We start from the raw sequence: 23,688 nt of genomic DNA, 5'->3' as shown, positions 1-23,688 counted from the left end.
CTTCCACCTTTTTTGTCCGGCAGTTTTCTCGGAGCCAATGGAACCAATCTTAATGAAAGTTAACTATAATGAGGAACACCGAATTTCGGGTTGCAGTAGGTCTTAAGACCATAAAAAATGGCTGCCGTTACCATGGAAACGGAACAATTGTGAAAAATTAAAGTTTTAGGATTTAAAGAATTATTTGGAGTTGCTTTAACTTAGAATCATTATATTTTGATACAATATAGGTGCCGGGCATATACTGGTTTTTGATGATTTTGGCAATCATTGGAACTATCATGTTGCCATGGAAACTACACCAAAAATTTCCAAAATATCAAAATGCTCCAAATTTTATAAAACTCAACAGGAACGATGAGCAACATTGGTAGATGTGCTTTATGGCGTTGGAATTTCAAAAATGTCTGCCGTTACCATGGAAACAAGTCAAATATGGTCAAATATGCTTCAAAAACCTAAAAGTGGCATTTACTTTCTTAAAATGGTAGGTCAAATCCATTGAAACTCTGATGGTATGTTCCCTCCTATGTACCAATGTGGTATCTGCCTTTAAAATTTTGGAAAGGTCTCTGTTACCATAGTAACCAACCAAAATGTCAAAAATTTCCAAAATTTCAAAATGCTCCAAAAAAGATGAAACTTTATATGATTGTTGACTGCCAGGTCTGAATAACATTTTTGAAGTTGGAATTTCCAAAATGGCTACCGTTGCCATGGAAAATGCAGAAATGTCAAATATTTTCAAAATGCTCCAAACTTAATGAAATTTAATATTATTGTTAACTGGCATGTACACATGATACTTTTGACTTTGAAATTTCCAAAATGGCTGCCGTTGCCATGGAAACAGAAGAAATGTGAAACTTTTGAAAATCCTCTAAATGTACTGAAAATGTACAAAAAGATAAATCTCAATTCATAAATCTGTATTCACTGTATAAATTATTTTGAAATGGCTGCCGCTTAGTGGCAATGGGAGAAGGGTGACATCCGCTATTGCTTGCAATGGCAATTCTAGTTATTATTATTATGGCACCCTCAACGGAGTTGGGGTGACATATTGTTATTGTTCGTTTCTTTTTTTCTTATTATTATTATTATGTCACCCGATCGACAATGTCGGGTGACATATTGTTATTCCTCCGTTTCTTTGTTATTATGGCACCCTCAACGGAGTTGGGGTGACATATTGTTATTGTTCGTTTCTTTTTTTCTTATTATTATTATTATATTTATTCTTCCACACTTTTTTGTCCATTCTATTTCTCGGAATTGGCTTGAATAATATTGATGGAACTATACCATAATGTAGACAAGAACATTCTATAGTGCAGTGGGGTATGGAACCGTCAAGATGGCTGCCGTTACCATGGAAACGGAACAAATGTAAAAAAATCCAGTTTTTTGTTTTGGTGAACTATTTGGATATGATTGAACTCAGAATCCTTATATTTTAATACAATGTAGGTGCCCACTATATACAGGTGTTGGATGATTTTGGCACTCATTGGAACTACTATGTTGCCATGGAAACTACTCAAAAAAATTCAAAAATCTCAAAATGTTCCAAACTTAATGAAACTTCACAGTAACGATGAGCAACATTGGACGATGTGGAATTTGGCGTTGGAATTTCCAAAATCGCTGTTGTTACCATGGAAACAATGCAAAAAGGTCAAAACTTTGAATTTTCACAGAACATTCTAGAACATCAATGTTAAATTTATTCTACAGACATTACATGGTATATGATTGTGGAGGGAAAAAATTGCAGCGGGGGTTTGACTTTGGAATATTCAAAATGGCCGCCGTTACCATGGAAACAGCAAAAATACGAAAAACCTCAAAATGCTTCAAATTTATTGAAACTTACAACAAATGTTGCTCAGCAAATGTAGACTTGACTTTTGAGTTTGGAATTTCCAAAATGGCCGCCGTAACCATGGCTACCGCTCACCTGGCAATAGGGTAAGGGTGCCATCCGCTATTGCTTGCAATCGCAAATCTAGTTATTATTCTTATTCTTCCAATGATTTTTGTCCGGCAGCTTTTTTGGAGACAATGGAACCTGACTCTTGATGATAGTGAACTATAATGAGGAACAAAAAATTTCGGGTTGCAGTGGGCCTCAAGACCAAAAAAAATGGCTGCCGTTACCATGGAAACGGAACAATTGTGAAAAATTCCAGTTTTTGTTTTTGGTGAATAATTTGGAGATGCTTAAACTCAGAATCATTATATTTTGATACAATGAAGGTGCCAGGCATATACTGGTTTTGGGTGATTTTGGTCATTATTGGAACCACTATGTTGCCATGGAAACTACACCAAAAATTTCAAAAATATGAAAATGCTCCAATTCATTTGAAACTTTAGCATAACGATGAGCAACTTTAGTAGATGTGGAAATTGGCGTTGGAATTTCAAAAATGTCTGCCGTTTCCATGGAAACAGGGCAAAAATGGTAAAAACGCTTTAAAAACCATTAAAAGTTGCATTTACTTCCTTAAAATGGTAGGTCAAATCAATTGAAACTCTGATGGTATGTTCCCTCCCATGTACCAATGTGGTATCTGCCATTAGAAATTTGGAATGGTATCTGTTACCATAGAAACCAGCCAAAATGTCAAAAATTTTAAAAATTTCAAAATGCTCAAAAAGTAATGAAACTTAAAAGGATTGTTGACTTTCAAGTCTGCATGAGACTTTTGAAGTTGGAATTTCCAAAATGGCCACCGTTGCCATGGAAACTGCAGAAATGTCAAAAATGTTCAAAATGCTCCAAACTTAATGAAACTTAATATTATTGTCAACTGACATGTATAGATGAGACTTTTGACTTTAGAATTTTCAAAATGGCTGCCGTTGCCATGGAAACAGCAGAAAAATGACACTTTTGTCAACGCACTTATTGTACTGAAAATTTACAGAAAGATATATCACATTCATAGATCTGCATTCACTGTTTAGATGTTTCAAAATGGCTGCCACTTAGTGGCAATGGGGGGAAGGGTGACATCCGCTATTGCTTGCAATGGCAATTCTAGTTATATTTATTCTTCCACACTTTTTTGTCCATTCTATTTCTCGGAATTGGCTTGAATAATATTGATGGAACTATACCATAATGTAGACAAGAACATTCTATAGTGCAGTGGGGTATGGAACCGTCAAGATGGCTGCCGTTACCATGGAAACGGAACAAATGTAAAAAAATCCAGTTTTTTGTTTTGGTGAACTATTTGGATATGATTGAACTCAGAATCCTTATATTTTAATACAATGTAGGTGCCCACTATATACAGGTGTTGGATGATTTTGGCACTCATTGGAACTACTATGTTGCCATGGAAACTACTCAAAAAAATTCAAAAATCTCAAAATGTTCCAAACTTAATGAAACTTCACAGTAACGATGAGCAACATTGGACGATGTGGAATTTGGCGTTGGAATTTCCAAAATCGCTGTTGTTACCATGGAAACAATGCAAAAAGGTCAAAACTTTGAATTTTCACAGAACATTCTAGAACATCAATGTTAAATTTATTCTACAGACATTACATGGTATATGATTGTGGAGGGAAAAAATTGCAGCGGGGGTTTGACTTTGGAATATTCAAAATGGCCGCCGTTACCATGGAAACAGCAAAAATACGAAAAACCTCAAAATGCTTCAAATTTATTGAAACTTACAACAAATGTTGCTCAGCAAATGTAGACTTGACTTTTGAGTTTGGAATTTCCAAAATGGCCGCCGTAACCATGGCTACCGCTCACCTGGCAATAGGGTAAGGGTGCCATCCGCTATTGCTTGCAATCGCAAATCTAGTTATGGCACCCTCAACGGAGTTGGGGTGACATATTGTTATTGTTCGTTTCTTTTTTTCTTATTATTATTATTATATTTATTCTTCCACACTTTTTTGTCCATTCTATTTCTCGGAATTGGCTTGAATAATATTGATGGAACTATACCATAATGTAGACAAGAACATTCTATAGTGCAGTGGGGTATGGAACCGTCAAGATGGCTGCCGTTACCATGGAAACGGAACAAATGTAAAAAAATCCAGTTTTTTGTTTTGGTGAACTATTTGGATATGATTGAACTCAGAATCCTTATATTTTAATACAATGTAGGTGCCCACTATATACAGGTGTTGGATGATTTTGGCACTCATTGGAACTACTATGTTGCCATGGAAACTACTCAAAAAAATTCAAAAATCTCAAAATGTTCCAAACTTAATGAAACTTCACAGTAACGATGAGCAACATTGGACGATGTGGAATTTGGCGTTGGAATTTCCAAAATCGCTGTTGTTACCATGGAAACAATGCAAAAAGGTCAAAACTTTGAATTTTCACAGAACATTCTAGAACATCAATGTTAAATTTATTCTACAGACATTACATGGTATATGATTGTGGAGGGAAAAAATTGCAGCGGGGGTTTGACTTTGGAATATTCAAAATGGCCGCCGTTACCATGGAAACAGCAAAAATACGAAAAACCTCAAAATGCTTCAAATTTATTGAAACTTACAACAAATGTTGCTCAGCAAATGTAGACTTGACTTTTGAGTTTGGAATTTCCAAAATGGCCGCCGTAACCATGGCTACCGCTCACCTGGCAATAGGGTAAGGGTGCCATCCGCTATTGCTTGCAATCGCAAATCTAGTTCTTATTATTATTATTCCACACATTTTGTCCATACTATTTCTTGGAATCGTATGGACCAATTGTAATGGAACTATACCAGAATGTTAATGACCATTGTCAGAAGTGCAGTCGAGGTTGGCACTTCCAGGATGTCTACTGTTACCATGGAAACAGAAAAAGAGTGAAAAAATGAAGTTTTAGTTTTTGGTGAATAATTTAACTATTACAAAACATCTAATCCTCATATTTTTATACAATGTAGCTGTCCTCTATATACATGCTGTGGATGATTTTGAGATTTATTGGAACTACCATGTTGCCATAGGAACTGATCAAAAATATCAAAAATTTGAAAATTCTTAAAAAAAATATTAAACTTTTACAGAAATGTTGCCTGGCAAATCTAGATGTGGCATTCAACTTTGGAATTTCCAAAATGGCTGCCGTTACCATGGAAACAAGGCAAAAACATCAAAATGAGAAAATGTGATGGAACATTCCAGAACATTAGTGTTGTACAGCCATTAAATTTTATATGATTGTAAAATATTATGGGGAGTACAATATGAAGCGGAAGTATGACTTTGGAATTTTCAAAATGGCCGCCGTTGCCATAGAAACAGTAAAAACATCAAAATTTTAAAAATGCTTTAAACTTTCTAAAAATTTGCAAACTGATGCATTGTAAAGTAAATTAGTTAATTTAATGTTAAAATTTCGAAATGGCTGCCGCTTAGTGGCAATTGGTGGACCAGGGTGACATCCGCTATTGCTTGCAATGGCAATTCTAGTTATGGCACCCTAAACGGAGTTTGGGTGACATATTGTTATTCTACGTTTCTTTTTGTTTTTTTTATTATTTTTCTTCCATACTATTTCTCAGAATTGGTCAGTCCAATGTTGATGGAACTGTATCATGATATGAACCGCCATGTTATGTTGTGCAAGAGACATTGGAATGGTAAAAAATGGCCGCCGTTACCATGGAAACTGAACAAATGTGAAAAAATCCAGTTTTTTGTTTTGGTGAACTGTTTGGATATGCTTTATCTCAGAATCATTATATTTTAATACAATGTAGGTGCCCACTATATACAGGTGTTGGATGATTTTGGTGATCATTGGAACTACTATGTTGCCATGGAAACTACACCAAAAATTTCGAAATTCTCAAAATGCTCCAAACTTCAGGAAACTTCACAGTAACGATGAGCAACATTGGGAGATGTGGCATTTGGCGTTGGAATTTCCAAAATCGCTGTTGTTACCATGGAAACAATGCAAAAAGGTCAAAACTTTGAATTTTCACAGAACATTCTAGAACATCAATGTTTAATTTATGCTAGAGACATTAAATGGTATATGATTATGGAGGGAATAAATTGCAGCGGGGGTTTGACTTTGGAATATTCAAAATGGCCGCCGTTACCATGGAAACAGCAAAAATACAAAAAAAATCAAAATGCTTCAAATTTATTGAAACTTATAACAAATGTTGCTCAGCTAATGTAGACTTGACTTTTGAGTTTGGAATTTCCAAAATGGCCGCCGTTACCATGGCTACGGCTCACCTGGCAATAGGGGAAGGGTGCCATCCGCTATTGCTTGCAATGGCAATTCTAGTTCTTATTATTATTATTCCACACATTTTGTCCATACTATTTCTTGGAATCGTAAGGACCAATTGTAATGGAACTATACCAGAATGTTAATGACCATTGTCAGAAGTGCAGTCGAGATTGGCACTTCCAGGATGTCTACTGTTACCATGAAAACAGGAAAAGAGTGAAAAAATGAAGTTTTAGTTTTTGGTGAATAATTTAACTATAACAAAACATTTAATCATCATATTTTTATACAATGTAGCTGTCCTCTATATACATGCTGTGGATGATTTTGAGATTCATTGGAACTACCATGTTGCCATAGGAACTGATCAAAAATATCAAAAAATTGAAAATTCTTAAAAAATATAAAAAACTTTTACAGAAATGTTGCCTGGCAAATGTGGATGTGGCACTTAACTTTGGAATTTCCAAAATGGCTGCCGTTACCATGGAAACAAGGCAAAAACATCAAAATATGAAAATGTGATGGAACATTCCAGAACATTAGTGTTGTACAGCCATTAAATGTTATATGATTGTAAAATATTATGGGGAGCACAATATGAAGCAGAAGTATGACTTTGGAATTTTCAAAATGGCCGCCGTTGCCATAGAAACAGTAAAAACATCAAAATTTTAAAAATGCTTTTAACTTTCTAAAATTTTGCAAACTGATGTATTCTAAAGTAAATTAAGTTAATTTAATGTTAACATTTCGAAATGGCTGCCGCTTAGTGGCAATTGGTGGACCAGGGTGACATCCGCTATTGCTTGCAATGGCAATTCTAGTTTTTATTATTTTTCTTCCACACATTTTGTCCAGGAGATTTCTGGAAAACCAATGAACCAAAGTTGATGGAACTCTACTATATTGGGGACCCTAAGGTAGACAGTTGCAGGCACCATGGAATGGTTCAAGATGGCTGCCGTTTGCTGCAAACTGGATGAATCTTTACAGAAATGGTCACTGGCATCCGCAAAGTTGACTTTTGAAGTTGGAATTATCAAAATGGCCGCCGTAACCATGGAAACAGCAAAAATGTCCAAAGTTCCAAAATGCTCCAAACTAACCAAAACTTTACAAAAAGGATAATTTGCATGTGTAGATGCAGTGTTTGACTTTAAAATTTTATAAATGGCTGCCGCTCGCCTGGCAATGGGGGAAGGGTGCCATCCGCTATTGCTTGCAATGGCAAATCTAGTTATTATTATTATTATTATTATTATTATTGTGTTTTTTGACAATACAATGGACATATATCAAGTACTAGCATCATTAAGTCATGTAAAATTACTGAAATCTTCACAATTCAAGCATTTTAGTAAAATTTTAGAAGATTTCCGTCTTAAATGAAAGTGGCCGCATCTGTGTTCATTCTTAATATTGAAATGTAAGTTGTATTTGATGATAATACACAACATGTATAAAGGTCAGTGGCGGATCCAGGGGGGGGTTCCGGGGGTGCGAACCCCCCTTTTATTTGGGCCGATCAATGCATTTGTATCGGACATATGTTTTGCACCCCTCCTTTGCCCTGGGTTAGCACCCCCCCTTTCGAAAATTCCAGCATCCGCCCCTGAAGGTTGAGGATGGACACGGATGCTGCCACTTTCATTGTTGACATAAAATATCTGAAAAGTGACGTTTTTTGGCATCTTTGATAGATTTTTCATGTTTAAGCTTGAATCAGAGCGTTTTTAATAACTACATCAATTCAAATCTTTCACATAAACTAATTGAATCAACTGAAATAGACACTATTGTTTAAAAAGTGTACTAAATCTTTCGTCAGATGGACTTGAAATTTTAGCATGTTGAGGCCACAATCACCTCTTACCGGACCTACTCCTGTAGCAGGTGCAATAATCCACCTACCATGTCTACAATGAGGGGGGATAGGAGGGGTCCTGATCCCGAAATCCCGGGCTTAAAAACACGAAATCCTGAGGTCCCGACTTTAAATAAAGTAAATCCTGACGTCCCAAAATTTGAAAACAAGAATTCCTGGATCCCGAAAGGGTCAATCCCGAAATCCCGAGCTTAAAAACACCCAATCCTGGAGTCCCAATAAAGGTTCTATCCCCCCTCTACAATATATTTGAATAGCTATAATTACTGTAAATGTTGTAAGGGTTTTAAAAGTGTAGAGAAAGTGGCATAGTCTCTACTAGAGAATATGTAGAGGCTTCAAATGTTATGCCCCCTCATGTCTGACTATTCATATCTACATATTAATACATTGTACAAAACCATGAAAACCAAACAGAAGACAAGGCAAGAGATAATTGAGCATAATATTGGTTTGATCTGGATCAAAGTGCCCCTCCCCCTCTAAGATCAGAAAAACTATCTGTGCAAAAACATGCTGGTCAACGAAATATTTATGTTTGCATCCCATTTAAATTACCCTAATTTCATTGACAAATGTTGGATCCTACCTGTAACCTTACCTCTGTTGATTGGAGGTGTACAACACCTGTACTTCTTCTCTTTTCACGTAATTTCCTTTTGTCTTTTAGACCCATCTTTCCTTTCAAATGACTGGGTCTTGTCCTTTTGTCTTTTGCCCGACCCACCCCACCACGAGAGGGAGATTCATGTTCCCCACTGAAACCTTCATCTCCATTCTCCTTATCGTTTGGATCAGCTTCTCTTTCACTGCTTCGTGGAAGGACACCTTTCGCCCGCAGAGACCGGATTTTACTTTTTCGAGCACTCTGTTCATAGTCGACTGTGTCCAGACTTTCCTGACTGACCGAACTCGAAGCCATTTTATGTAAACAAACTGTCACTACTTATGTCCGATACACTAACATTTTCACTGTGTATTACGTTTTCCAAATGACCGGGTACCTTCTAATTAAACTCCTTCCCCCATGCTGTGTATTGCATGCCTCGTTTTGGGTAAATTACACCTGTAATGTGACAGCACAATTACGTCATAACAACATATACATGTATATTAAAAGTGAAATACACAAATTCTTTGTTGATAATCCCACAATCGTTTCAAATCCCGACACTGTTTGCGTATTAACATTTTTATTGATCAATAATCAATAAACCAGCTACTGCGGGGGAGGATGACACATCGTTCTACAAACTGTGACATAGTAATTATTTTTAGCCATTTTCATTCACAAGTTTATTTTAAAGACACGCAGTAGCAACTTCTAATTAATTATACAATAAACACTTTGAATTTTAATGTGTATCCGTAATAAACAAACTAAATATGGATCCTACCCTACTGTACAGATACACAGAAACAGCAACAAAACAAAAAAATAATATAACAAAACAGTAATAAAAAATAAAATAAAAAATAAAAAAATAAACTGTTTAATATGTCTTTTGATAATTCCCGGTTGAGAATTTTCATCTGGTATTTCACTGGGATGTCATTCATAGTCACTATTCCCATCTTGAGTGCAAATTATGTTAAAAGTTCTTGAATATCTTATTCAAAAAAAAAATCTTCCTTCATTAAAAAGATATTTTGTATATATGCAAGGCTTTGTATAGTCTTGCTCCTTTGTATATCTTAGTGTCAGTTTATGATTTATATCAACTTATATTTATACAAAGAAAAATAAACACATAAAAAGTTAAACAAAGGCTAATACATTCGGATGTATAAATTATAACAAAAAATGCCTCTTTGAACATCATAGTATACAAGAAGCCTGCTGACGATTTCGGACATGTTGGTTTATATATATAAGTCTTGTCAGTTTACTTGATACTTTATGTCAGTTGAGTTGCCGACCTTGTCTCGGTTTGGTGTTTCTCTCAATCTATAATGTTTATAATAGTTTTCAAGATGGAATCATTGACAAGAAAAATCGACAATTCACAGGCCAAAAACCTGAAACTTCCAAAAAAAACCCTTCAAAATCAAAGTATCTTGTTGATCTTGTGTATCATGTTTGTTTTCTACTTTATTTTACGGAGATACAAACAGTTCTATGTCAAGTTCTACATTTTCCAATATGCAGTTCTACAATTAATCTTTTAGTGCTTTTTTGCAATATTTTGTTTTCAAAATTGCACAAAATATAATCATACAATAGAAAAGAATAGGGATTCGGAAACAAGAATTCTATAACTAGCTACTATCAAAGAAACTATCAAAAACTGTTTTAATAAAATTATGTGTAAAATTTTCTTTTGAGTTTTAGCCTGATAACTTGATAATTATATAACATCCTTCTAGAAGTCTGTTTGATTCTGTTGACAGTTTTGTATGACTATTTAACTCTCAACACTACACTCTCAATCTCTTAAACAATCTCATCAACAACAGTTTTCCTATTTAATTACATGTATAAATGCTCGTTTGACTTGAAAAATCTGATTGCAATTTTTTCCTTTGATTGACAGATGTTTTTTGCACCATCTTACTATTATCTCAGTTCGTTCGCCATGCCTGTGTTTGTAGTGACGTTTTAAAATAACAATATAAAAATAAGAACATGTGGTATGATTGCCAATGAGACAATTCTATACAGATCTATACAAGTGACCAAAATGGAACAGAAATTAACAGCTATCGGAAACCGTAGACCTGGCCTTCAACAATGAAAAAAACAACATATACCGCATAGTCGAAATGACGCATGTATATAACAATTCCAAAACGAGAAAACTAACAACCTGAGTAATGCACAAAATAATGAACGAAAAACAAATATGATATACAGGCAAAACAAATGACAATCACTGAATTATAAGTTCATGACTTGTGACAAGTACATACAGAATGTGGCGGCCGGGGTTAAATGTGGTTGACGGACGCATAACTTCTCCTTACCTGGGATAGTGGTTCATAAGCACAACAAAAGAATTAACAAGATTTACAAAACAATAAAACGAAAAACAAATGTGATCTATATGCAGAAACGAAAAGAATAACCATTGAATTAAAGGTTCTTGACTGGGACAGGAACATACATAATGTGGTGGGATTAAACATGTCAGCCCACCCAACCCTGACCTGGGACAGTGGTGTTACAGTAAAACTTTTGAACAGATTACTAGTATAAAAATCTTTTGAAAAGAGCTTAACTCATCAGATAGATTATCATAGATACAAAGCACGAAAACAAGTTACAAAATATGAACGTAATCTATGTTTGGCTGCTAAAATATTTCGTTACAATTACTTTTCTCTTTTACTAAATCCGTACAAAGATTCAAAGAAATAGTATGCAAGCCGTTATTTTTCTCGTTTGGATTGTTTTACATTGTCATATCGGGGCCTTTTTTAGCTGACTATGCGTTATAGGCTTTTCTCATCGTTGAAGGCCGTATGGTGACATATATATATATATATAGCTGTTAATGTCTGTGTCAGTTTGGTCTCTTGTGGACAGTTGTCGCATTGGCAATCATACCACATCTTCTTTTTTATATTGACTGTACGTCTTGTAGAAGACTTCTTACAAACGAGAGTTATATATATATATATATAATATATATAGCACATCATAATGTTTACGGTGATGTTGTTTACCAAGTCTGAAAATTAGATAGTTGAATATTGTTTTTATTGGTATGAATATTGATTTTGTTAGCAGTAAATTTAATCCATATACTAAATATTATGTTATACACATACTATACAGTGACAGTCCTACGGTTCTAAATTCTGTCGACACCTTTAAGTTGGCATTGCACAATGTCATGTTTTTCTCTCAGACTGTGAATGTTATTATTTACATTACCACTAAATTCATTGGATGATGTATGTGTACTGATTGATATCTTAGTCTTAGATACATGATTTGCATAAGTTGTTATTGGCTTTGAACGTATTGATATTTTGCATAGGACAAAACTTACAGTAGACGTGATTGCGTACCAATGTGCGTTGTTTTTTTTTTAAACTGGGAACACCTGATCAGAAAATTAAACTTACTTCTTTTAAACTGAGATTTACTGAGCCTATTGCAGTGTGTTTGTTTTTCTACATTGGCTAGATATGCTAGAGGTTTGGAAGAAAGAACAAAATAACCCCGTCGCATATTTGCGAATGTATGAAGTCTGCGGAGTTTAGTATGACGTCCATTATCACTGAACTAGTACATATTTTGTTAAGATTTTTTTTTAGTTAAAACGGATTTCTTTTAAACTGAGATTTACTGAGCCTATTGCAGTGTGTTTGTTTTTCTACATTGGCTAGATATACTAGAGGTTTGGAAGAAAGAAAAAAATAACCCCGTCGCCTATTTGCGACTGTATGAAGTCTGGAGCCTGTGCCTTTGTTATTCTTGTATGATTTTTTTCGGAGTTTAGTAAGACGTCCATTATCACTGAACTAGTACATATTTTGTTAAGGTTTATTTTAGTTAATGTCCATCATGTTGACGACGGACGGACAACGGTGCATCATAATACGTAACTAATCGGGTGTATAAAAATAAATAAAAAAATAAAACAGCTATTCATTCGGTGTGTTCGATTATTTATATTGGTTGATGGAATGTGTAGATTTAGTAAAATAATATCATCCTTTCGGCGAGACGTCGACAAGAAATCCTTTGTGAAATTTTATGTAATAGGATTTTTTTTATCAGTACTGATACATGCAACACTATTACAATTTTAATGGAACATGAGTAAATAAGCTACTTTTCTACATTGGCTAGAGGTAAAGATCTCATAAAAATGTTTAACCCCGCCGCAATTTTGCGCCTGTCCCATATTCAGGAGCATCTAAATTGCCTTCGAAATACTACACCATTTTTTAATCAACTGCCGAAGACATATTTTGACTGTTTAGAATAGATAAATCTAAATTTCTTACGAAATACTATTTATAATCCTTGGATTGAAAAAAAAACCTATTCTTACCTGAGACTACTATAACGGGACTATAACATATGTTATAGTAGTCTTCTATAACATATGTTATAGTAGTCGTTGGATGGAGAGTTGTCTCATTGGCACTCACACCACATCTTCCTATATCTATTAGATCTTACTATCAAAAGAATCGTAGGAGGTTTTTTTTTTTGCAATACACACTGATTTTTCCAGATCCTTAAATAGTTTAGAGTTTAGATCCGTGTACAGCGAATCTAATATATTTTTTTATGTTATTTGTGGAAAACGTTTAGTGCATACATTATAAGTTTTAATTAACTCCCTTCTGGATAATATCCGTTGCGGAGTTGTTCCATAATTGGAAGTTTATTATATAGAAGAAGAAGTTGAAGTCACTTTTCTTTGTAAACGGACATTTATTCCATTTATAGCATATCAAAGGACTGCAGTTTAATTATTACGAGTGAATAGAGTGTCCGATTGCTTTATCAAAAATACATTATCATTATCGCTTGACAAATCGGGACTGAATACGGAAGAGACAAGTTTAATTTAGCTGGTTTTATCTTTTGGAATCCTCTTGATTTTACTTTGAATTTTTGAAGAAATCCGAAAATAACAACTCACGCCACCGATCAGCCGATGCAATGAAACTTAATTGTGAAACACAATTTCCTTTAGAATAGCCTCAATTCATATACAAGACACGAATAGCTCACATTGGTAGGTAAAGGATAAGACATTATGGGTCCCTTTTGAATACAAAAATGATGACATGCATGTCTTCCTACTTTTATATCTTGGCATGACACTGTTGTTAAGGTTCATAGGGTTGGTTCTCATTTCAGATTTCAGAAATTAAAACGAATTTTTCTACAAATATTTTTGTTTGAGGGGATTAATATTCAACAGTATACACATATTGACTGGGTTAGTCCGAGATTACTCTGACGTCCGACGGCTGTTTAGCCAGACAAGCTGGGGGTGTTGGACCTAAGAGCTTGTCCCATATCAAAAAGTGGATATTTGCCCACCCAAAATAGATGCGCTACTTCCTCGCTTCTGGAGTCGACTGAGGGCCTTGGAATTATATAAATCAGGCAATAATCTCTTCAGTTTTCATTTATCTCTTCATTTATGTAAGTTTCACCTACCTGCCAAACCTTTAATTTTCTATATTTTAACATTTTTCACAGAGACCCATGATTTCTCCATTTTGACTTTCAATTTGAAGAGATAAATGAAAACTGAAGAGAATGATGCCCGATTTATATAATTCCAAGGCCCTCAGTCGGCTCCAGAAGCAAGGAAGTAGCGCATCTATTTTGGGTGGGCAAATATCCACTTTTTGATATGGGACAAGCTCTGATGTACCACGGCCCCAGCTTGTCTGGCTAAACAGCTGTCGGACGTCAGAGTAATCTCGGACTATGACTGGGTGTGAGGGTAATAGCAAGTTTGTTGTCCTTGAGATATCAACTTGCTAGAGGCAAAGCCGAGAGCAATAGTTGGTATGCGAAGGGGCAACAAACTTGCTATTACCTGCACAACCAGTCATTAGTTGTTTTATTATACTGAACAAAACAGGCATTAAGTGTTTTTGTCGAGCCTTCGACTTTAGTCGAAAAAGTGAGACTAAGCGATCCTACATTCCGTCGGCGTCGTCAGCGGCGGCGTCCACAAATATTCACTCTGTGGTTAAAGTTTTTGAAAATTTAATAACTTTCTTAAACTTTACTGGATTTCTACCAAACTTGGACAGAAGCTTGTTTATGATCATAAGATAGTATCCAGAAGTAAATTTTTCAAAAATAAAATTCCATTTTTTCTGTTTTTTACTTATAAATGGACTTAGTTTATCTGCGGGGAAACATTACATTCACTCTGTGGTTAAAGTTTTTAAAATTTGAATATCTTTCTTAAACTATACTGGATTTTTACCAAACTTGGACAGAAGCTTGTTTATGATCATAAGATAGTATCCAGAAGTAAATTTTGTAAAAAAATGAATCCAGTTAACATAATATACAGTCTGCACTTTAAGTTTTTAAAACATTTATTCGATTCATAAACTATCCTGAAATGTATACCAAACTTGGACAGAAGCATCTTACAATCAAAAGATAATATCAGTAGGAATATTTTTATTGATTGTTTTCCTCATTTTTGTTGAGCCTGGGAGTTACAGCAAAAGTAGGCGAGACACTGGGTTCCGCGGAACCCTTACGAATTTTTATATACCAAATTAATATTATTAACTAATACTAAAAGTGTACATATATCATCTGAAAGAAAGAAAAAAAAATGTCACATAACTTTGACGTGCACAAGATGAACTATACATTTTTATGCCCCACCTACCATAGTAGAGGGGCAATATGTTTTCTGGTCTGTTGCTCCATTCATTCGTCTGTTCCTCCATCAGTCCTTTCGTCTGTTCAGGTTAAAGGTTTTGGTCAAGGTAGTTTTTTTTCTCTTTTTTTCAAGGTAGTTTTTGATGAAGATGAAGTCCAATCAACTTGAAACTTAGTATATATGTTCCCTACAGTATAATCTTTCTAATTTTAATGCCAAATTAGATTATTACACAATTTCATGGTCCATGGAACATGGAAAAAGGATAGTATGAGGGGGACAACATCCATGTACTTTGGACACATTCTTGTTTTTTTTTTATAGTTCTCTAGTGTTTATAAATACTTCATTAATTGCAATCAGTGTTCTCCCCAGGCAGTTTTACCGTCGCGGTACCACGACGCTAGATTTTTTCAGCGTGATGCTATAATAATTCCCGCAACGCTATAATTATTTTGAAGATGCTATTTTACTTGTCCTCCATTTTGAACTTTCATCTATTATCGATTATGATCATTAAAATGATATCACATTTAATTGTAATCCCTTTAAGTCAGACACTAAAGGCAATTAAGAGATTAAATAGCCAGGTGTTAATTGCCCTCAGGGTGATAACTGTTTGGATGCGGGATGCAAATATCCCAAGCTGACACTTGTGACTGACATGACTAATACCACGCGTCTGCAATCGCTAATTTCGACATGGAAAAATGCAATCAAACAATTTGAAATCTATGTTTTGTATTACGAAATTTCAAAGATTAAAATGATTTTTTTTAAAAGGTCGTTTATTTGTGCAACTCTCCAAAAAATACTTTCTTTCTCTATCGGTAATATGAGAGCGAGAATTTTGATTTTGAGCTAAAATAAGTTTTATACTTCTTTAAAAAGTGATCATAATTGGCTTAAGTTTATGTTTAATTCATTTAATGCATTAAAAGCGTCTTATTCATTCACAATCTCTTGTCACACATTTTCGTAAATTTTTCTACGGCCGCCTTTGCACATTTTTGTGTAAACTACGGATCGGAACCGGGACAGATATGACAAAAATCTGCATTTTCACGATAATGACAACAGATGGACGGTAGACAGAAAAAAATATACCAATAGAGAAAACTACGCATTAATAGACTATTTGTCAGATAACCTTGTTAAAAATACGTATCATTTTGATTTAAAGGTAATTATTACATTGTTTGCAATGAATTACATTGATTTCCCAGTTAGATAAAAACTGATAATTTCAGATGTGAAATAAACATGGTTAGTTCACTCTGTGACGTCATACAACAATAGGCATTGTCAAGACGTCGATAACGTCGAAACAAAACATGCGTCGGAAAAACATATAGTTCCTTACATTTTCTACATTAATTTCATAAAAAAAAGCAATTTGAAAATGTAATAAAAAGTATAACTAATCGCCGTATTTGAATATAAAAAATAAGACAACTTGTTACCGAACGCCGCTATAGATTAAACTCGTGCTGCGCACTCGTTTAATCCATGCGTCGTTCAGTCAAGCGTTGTCTTCTTTTTTTATATTCAAATACGGCAATTAGTTATACTATAAGAAACAACAGGGACTCATTCATTCAGTGCCATGGCCCATGAAACAATGAATTTCATAAACATGATAAAAAAAGTTTTTAAATTAATAGTTTTTTTGCTACTTTTGCTACTTTATCTTTACTTAATATAATATAAAAAATAGTTAATATTGTGTACTAGATATTTAGTTTTGTATATATGGACCATAATTTGGTATTCAGCCTTTGGTTTCTTTTTGTATCCTTTTTTATAAGTTCTAAATTTTTAACTTTTATTTTGTGGGTTGTGTTGGTGTTAGAATAGTATGAATGGAACAATTGAGTTTTTCGAGAAAAAATTAATACATTTTGATTCACCGTTAACGTTTACGTGACATGAAACCAAACAGGAAACCAATCTTTATTTTCTTTATTTTGCACAATATAATTCAAAAGGCATAAATAAACACCATTACTAGTGTTACTTGCTTCATGTTAATATTTAAAATCTATTTTCAATGTTATATTAAAGTTTTTTTTAAACCTGACAGGAAACCATAAGAAACCGAAAGCATTTTTTTAGTTTTATTTTATTGCAAAATCTGCTTAAAATAATCTGAACAGTATACTTTTTCTTAAAATCCATCTTAAATGTAACAGTATTATAAAACTCCTAAATATGTGCTTGTTTTGAAAACAATTAGTACAATTTATTCTGAATTTTCCATATTTTCTTCATTGATACAGGATACCATAATTGTTGTATCTTGATGTTTAAGCAAAAAAAATGTATTTATATTTGGTTTTGATATTCCAGTTATACTCTTATATACAATTTATTCCAAATCATTGGCAATGTAACATTCTTTAAATCCAGTAAAGAAAAAACTTTGTACTTGGAATTAAAATCTTTAAAATAGGCACAATGTGATACTTGTGACCTGTACACCATCTACATGGTTTCCATATTTTCACCTACTTTAGTGGGCTAAAATCAATAAAGTACTTCCTTCCAAGTCATGCATGGTAAAAGTTTACTTCTCCTTTGACAAGTTTATTGCTATTCTGATAAGTGTTTGCAGAACATGAATAAAAAATATTAATTAAAAACTGTGACAAAGATTCCAACTTTGTACATTCTAAGTGTAATGGTATATTAACATGTATTTGTTATTAAATTATATTTATTCACTTAAAATATCCAGTAATATTTACTGCTGAAGTTAAATCAATCCAATGATCATTGGTACAATGATAAGAGATGTAATTTCGATTGATTTTTCCAAGGACTCTTCACGTCATTATCGGGAAACGAAGTGTGTTCTAACGTCTGTCAAATATGAAATCGATTTTGTCAAGTCATTGGGCATTTGTTTTCACACAGGATCGTATGTAACATTCTGCACATAGGAAAAATTACAGACCACCGGCGCAATCTCTTTGACAATTGTATTTTCCTCTTTTAAACAAGACGAAACAAGTCTACAGATTATGTTTGCTAACATCCCGTTGGAAACAAAAACAATGTTTAGACCTAGTATTTCGTACATCCGGCCGTAATGGCGTTATCACATGTTAGTCACATGTTTCACGTATGACCGGAAATGGTTAGAACTTAAGGACAAAAACAATTTTAATAAATAACTGGACTTCTGTTTCGTGTGAAATGTAACGCATAACGACAACGTAATTTTCTTACTTAATTATTACGAAGATCAAAACAAGAATGTAAATCATCTCGAATTTACCTGTTTGAACATCTCGCGAGAGTTCATATTTGCATATTGTTTTTAAGAATTCTATTACAACAAAGCAGATTACATTATCTAAAAATTGCGTTACAAAATCGGACACAAAAATCACGCCACTGTTCTTACATCTGATACATAAATACTTATAGGTCTGCATTTTCTTCTCACTATTCTTATTGGTCGATGTTCTTTGTTATTTGAAAGCAAGAGTTTTGAATTTGTCGGTGACGATTATCTATAAATCAGTCAGCGTTATGCTCTTCGGAAGCAAAAAGTAACGCGAGAAACGACACAAAAATACGGTTGTAGAATCTTTGAAATTCGTATATTTTATTTTTTTTTCTAGGGAAGAGTAGCATACACTTGTATGTTGATAAAAATAATGGCATCTTTAGATGTAGTTGCAACTTTTCTTACAGTAATTCACATTTTATCACTTTTCTATAGTTATAGGAAGCGGAGCCCAATAGCAAATTATGGTCCTGACTCCATATACAGGTTGCACTATAATGACCCATTCATTCATTTGACTTATTGTTGGGTAACTGAAAGCACATATTTATTTTTATTTGGCACAAGAGGAAAAAAATAATTCTGTAACTATAATTGAATAAAGAAAACATAAACTGAAACAACTGTTTTTGTTGTTATAGTTTAGTTGTATTCTCAGTTATGAATTGAACAATATAAACTAAAATATATAAAGGAAATAGAGCATCAACGCGACGCGACAAATGACATTAGAAAAAATTACAGTTATTTTTTTTTACGCAAAATGTGATGCTATCCAAAACTTCTGGGGAGAACACTGATTGCAATCAAGACTAGAAATACTTGTGTTAAATTTTCCGTGCATATATGATAAATTTAAGCTATTAAAAGTACACCAAACGCAAATTCACTTTTAGAATACGACGGCAGAACCCATATAATGAACAAGGTACTATATATTAGATCTTTAAAAAATGTGCTCAAAGATTTTCTCCCTTTTATTATTGCTTCTTGTAAGTGAAATTACAAAAGACACAAACAGATTATACCGTTTACAATATAGAGTTTGACGTTGCCAAGCAATATAGACAATGACATCATTATTGTCCAATGAAAAATAAGCATGAAAAAGTACAGGAAAGATGATTATGAAACTATTAACTAGGGTAATAGCCTTTGAAACTATTGACTGGCTAAAAGTCTGTGGAATGAAATAGCACAACTATTTCATTATTTTTGTCTCGCTTTGATGGAGTCAAAAAGCGAGACATAGGTATGCTGTTTCTGGTGGGGGCGGTGGCTGCGGTGTCGGCGTCAACAATGTATTAGTTTGTGATAAGGTCTAGTTCATGGTGAACCACTAGTGGTAGGTCAATGATATTTGGTATGCAGTTGTATTAGCATTGGCACATCTCATTACCATGGAGATTATTTGTCCCAACCTCCTTAGTCAATGTCTATTGACTTTGAAACTTTTCATAGTTAACATGTATTGGTTTTTTTGTTTGTGATTAGGTCAGTTCAAGGGGACCGTTAGTGGTAGGCCAATGTTAATTGGTGTTCAGTTGTATAAGCATTAGCACATCTCATTTCCATGGAAAATATTTAGCCCTGCCCCCTCAGTCATGGTCTATTGACTTGAAACTTTTGCTTAGTTTACATGTATTAGTTTGTGATTAGATCAGTTTAAGATGAACTGCTAATGTTAAGTCAATGATATTTGGTTTGCAAATGTTTGGCATTTGAAAGTATCTTTTCCATGGAGATTATATAGCCCCTACCCTGATCATGGTTCATTGACTTTGAAATGTTTACAAGTTAATGTTTGTGTTTAGGTTTGTTTAAAGGGAACGACTTATAATGACAATGAATGAGTCAATGGTAATTGGTATGGAGTTGTATTAGCATTGGCACATCTCATTCCATGGAGATTGTTTAGCCATGTACCTTCAGTCAATGTTCATCGACTTTGAATATTTGCATATCTTACATGTTAAAGTATTGCTATTTTAATTTCTACATTCGCATTATCAAAATTACAAAAAGGCGAGACATATCTCTATGTTAACAGTTTATTTATATAGAAAAAATATACTGAGGTATAATAACATAGTGTATTGCTCAATAGCAAAAAAAAATAGTTTTCAAGTTCATAAGACCACATTCATTCTGTGTCAGAAACCTATGATGTGTCAACTACTTAATCACAATCCAAATTCAGAGCTGTATCAAGCTTGAATGTTGTGTCCATACTTGCCCCAACAGTGAAGGTCAGACCACTGCGGTCATATAAAGCTGTGCCCTGCAGAGCATCTGCTTGTGTTTTTGTCTGGTTTTCAACTCACCTATACCATGAATATCATTAGGTCTCTGGTGGAGAGTTGTTTCATTGGCAATCATATAACATAATTTTTGTATACACTGCAGCTGTGCTATTTGCGCAGTCAAATTGCATTGACCGTATAATAATTTCTTATCATTTTTTTTATGTACAGTCACTGACTGTATATATCTCTCCCTTTTTATGATAATAAGTTGGTTCGCGGCTGCCTACTGCACGTTGTTTATCAGTTTCAGTGAAGCATGATACAAGTGGATTCCAGTTTTATGTGAACAATTCGTTTTTCGATGAATTTGTAATTATGACGTCATTCCCGGTATTTTTACATCATTCGCTTCAAATTCAATAATGATGCTTTTTATCCTAAATATTTCATCTGGAACCATATTTTAGAATGACCATGACTTTGTCATATTAGAATCGAAATAATTCATCGAGTTATTTTTAGACATGGTATTCCCCATCTGCCATGTTATTTGCTAGGGTATTTCCCATCTGCCATGGTATTTGCTAGCAAATACCCCGGCACATGGAATTCCCTGATGGCAAATACCCCTGCAGAGGAAAAAAATCTCAATTTATATAAATTGGTGAAAAATACCATGTTTCTCATCCAATCAAAATACAGCATTATTACATAGGAATTATAGTAGTTATTCCCCTGATAAAAAAGAAAATGTGACAACTCTCCTTAATAGATAATGATTTTTTTCAAATATAAATACTTATATCTCTTGAAAATAGTTTTTAATTGAAAGAATTTAAGATTTATTTATTTTTCATTTGTCTAATACTATGAAATACAGCATCTAAACACTAAAAACAATTTTGTTATTACTAATTTTTATTCTGTTAATGTTACACATATAACGACATATCCCATTCTATAATATATATTTTTACCAAAGACATTATAAAGGCATAAATCCTTCAGACTGACAGTTATTACTTTTTACCTTTTTACATAAGCAAACATAAAATAGTTACATATATTTAGAATGCATGTGGACTTATATAAGTATAAGTTTGTGGCATATGGACTATTGTGAATTTGGAAGGGTAAAATTTGTAAGTATTTGATATTAAATTGGACTGTATTTCATGGTATTTGCAATTGAAAAATCAATATTTATCATGTTTATAAGTATGTGATATTTGTACTTTTGGGGGATTTTGAAAGAAGGTAATATTTATCATGTTTATAATTATTTTTAAGTATTTGGATGAGGTTTGCTTTTTAAACATGAAGAGTTTTTAAAATATGATATATATATATAAATGATATAGATGTATAAGTAGTGTTGTTTGATTTAAAAAGGTAAAATGTGATATATACATATAGATATAAACAAATAGATATATGACATGTATCTTAGTAGTGTTGATTGATTTAAAAGTGTAATATTTACAAATTGATATACATGTGATATATACATGTATGTCCTTTTTTGTGGTTATATTTATACATGTGTGGTAAATGGACTTTGTATGATTTAGAAGGTCAGTATTAACATTATTATCAACACCATGTACACATAGTTATCCTTCATTAACCTGCTGTACATGATGAAAGCCTATTAGTTTTTTTTCATCTCAAAAACTTGTTTTTGTTGATTGAAGGAAATTTCAGAAAAGGTATAATATGTTATTTTTATATGATATTTTTCAAACTTACTCTACTAAAGTTATAGTTAAACAAGGAAGTAAGATTGCTCAGACAGAAGTCTATACTGATATGAGTAAATAGAATTCCTTTACAAATTTATAAGTTTCTTAATTATGACCTTACTTTTTAAATGATATATAGAAAATACATACTGTTTAGGGGCAAGAAAAAGACCAATAGGCTTGAGGTTTATTTCCTGAACCATGAGATTGACACCCTGATTTATTCACTTCCCCAGCCTTTCTTAAAATCTCAATTATAACCTTAATCTATTCACAATAATGCAAAACTTTAAAATCTGTAAATCGCAAGAGTATAATGGATGGACTAAATGTTGCTGAAGAGTTGATGTTCAAATATATATTATTAAATCAATGTCATGAATGTATTCTTAACTTTTAATTCATTTTTGTCGAGCCTGCAACTTTTGTTGCAGAAAGCTCGACATAGGGATAGTGATCCGGCCGCGGCGGCGGCGTTAGCTCACTTCTTAAAAGCTTTATATTTTAGAAGGTAGAAGACCTGGATGCTTCATACTTTGTATATAGATGCCTCATGTTACGAAGTTTCCGTCAGTCACATGTCCAATGTCCTTGACCTCATTTTCATGGTTCAGTGACCACTTGAATAAAAAGTTAATATTTTTTGTAATGTTTAATTCTCTCTTATTATAACTAATTGGAGAACTATATTTGGTATGTGCGTACCTTGCAAGGTCCTCATGCCCGTCAGATAGTTTTCACTTGACCTGGACCTCATTTCATGGATCAGTGAACAAGGTTAAGTTTTGGTGGTCAAGTCCATATCTCAGATGCTATAAGCAATAGGGCTAGTATATTAGGTGTATGGAAGGACTGTAAGGTGTACATGTCCAACTGGCAGATGTCATCTGACCTTGACCTCATTTTCATGGTTTAGTGGTTATAGTTAGATTTTTGTGTTTTGGTCT

At 33.6% G+C, this 23,688-nt stretch overlaps 1 protein-coding gene across 1 annotated transcript in view; it reads right to left on the bottom strand.

The window, feature by feature from the left end:
* The window catches only part of LOC134688406 (putative uncharacterized protein DDB_G0274405), a 43,379-nt gene extending 34,068 nt beyond the window's left edge, over positions 1 to 9,311 (bottom strand). Inside the window, exon 1 of the mRNA XM_063549109.1 lies at positions 8,726 to 9,311. Within this exon, the coding sequence (XP_063405179.1) occupies positions 8,726 to 9,046 (321 nt within the window). The 5' untranslated portion in view covers positions 9,047 to 9,311. The remainder of the gene's footprint in view (positions 1 to 8,725) is intronic.
* Positions 9,312 to 23,688: the final 14,377 nt, after the last annotated feature.

Source organism: Mytilus trossulus, chromosome 10 (genome assembly GCF_036588685.1).
Source record: "Mytilus trossulus isolate FHL-02 chromosome 10, PNRI_Mtr1.1.1.hap1, whole genome shotgun sequence".
NCBI classification, from domain to species: Eukaryota; Metazoa; Mollusca; class Bivalvia; order Mytilida; family Mytilidae; genus Mytilus; species Mytilus trossulus.
Note: the sequence above shows the minus strand (reverse complement) of the source record. Positions and strands in the feature narration are given on the sequence as shown.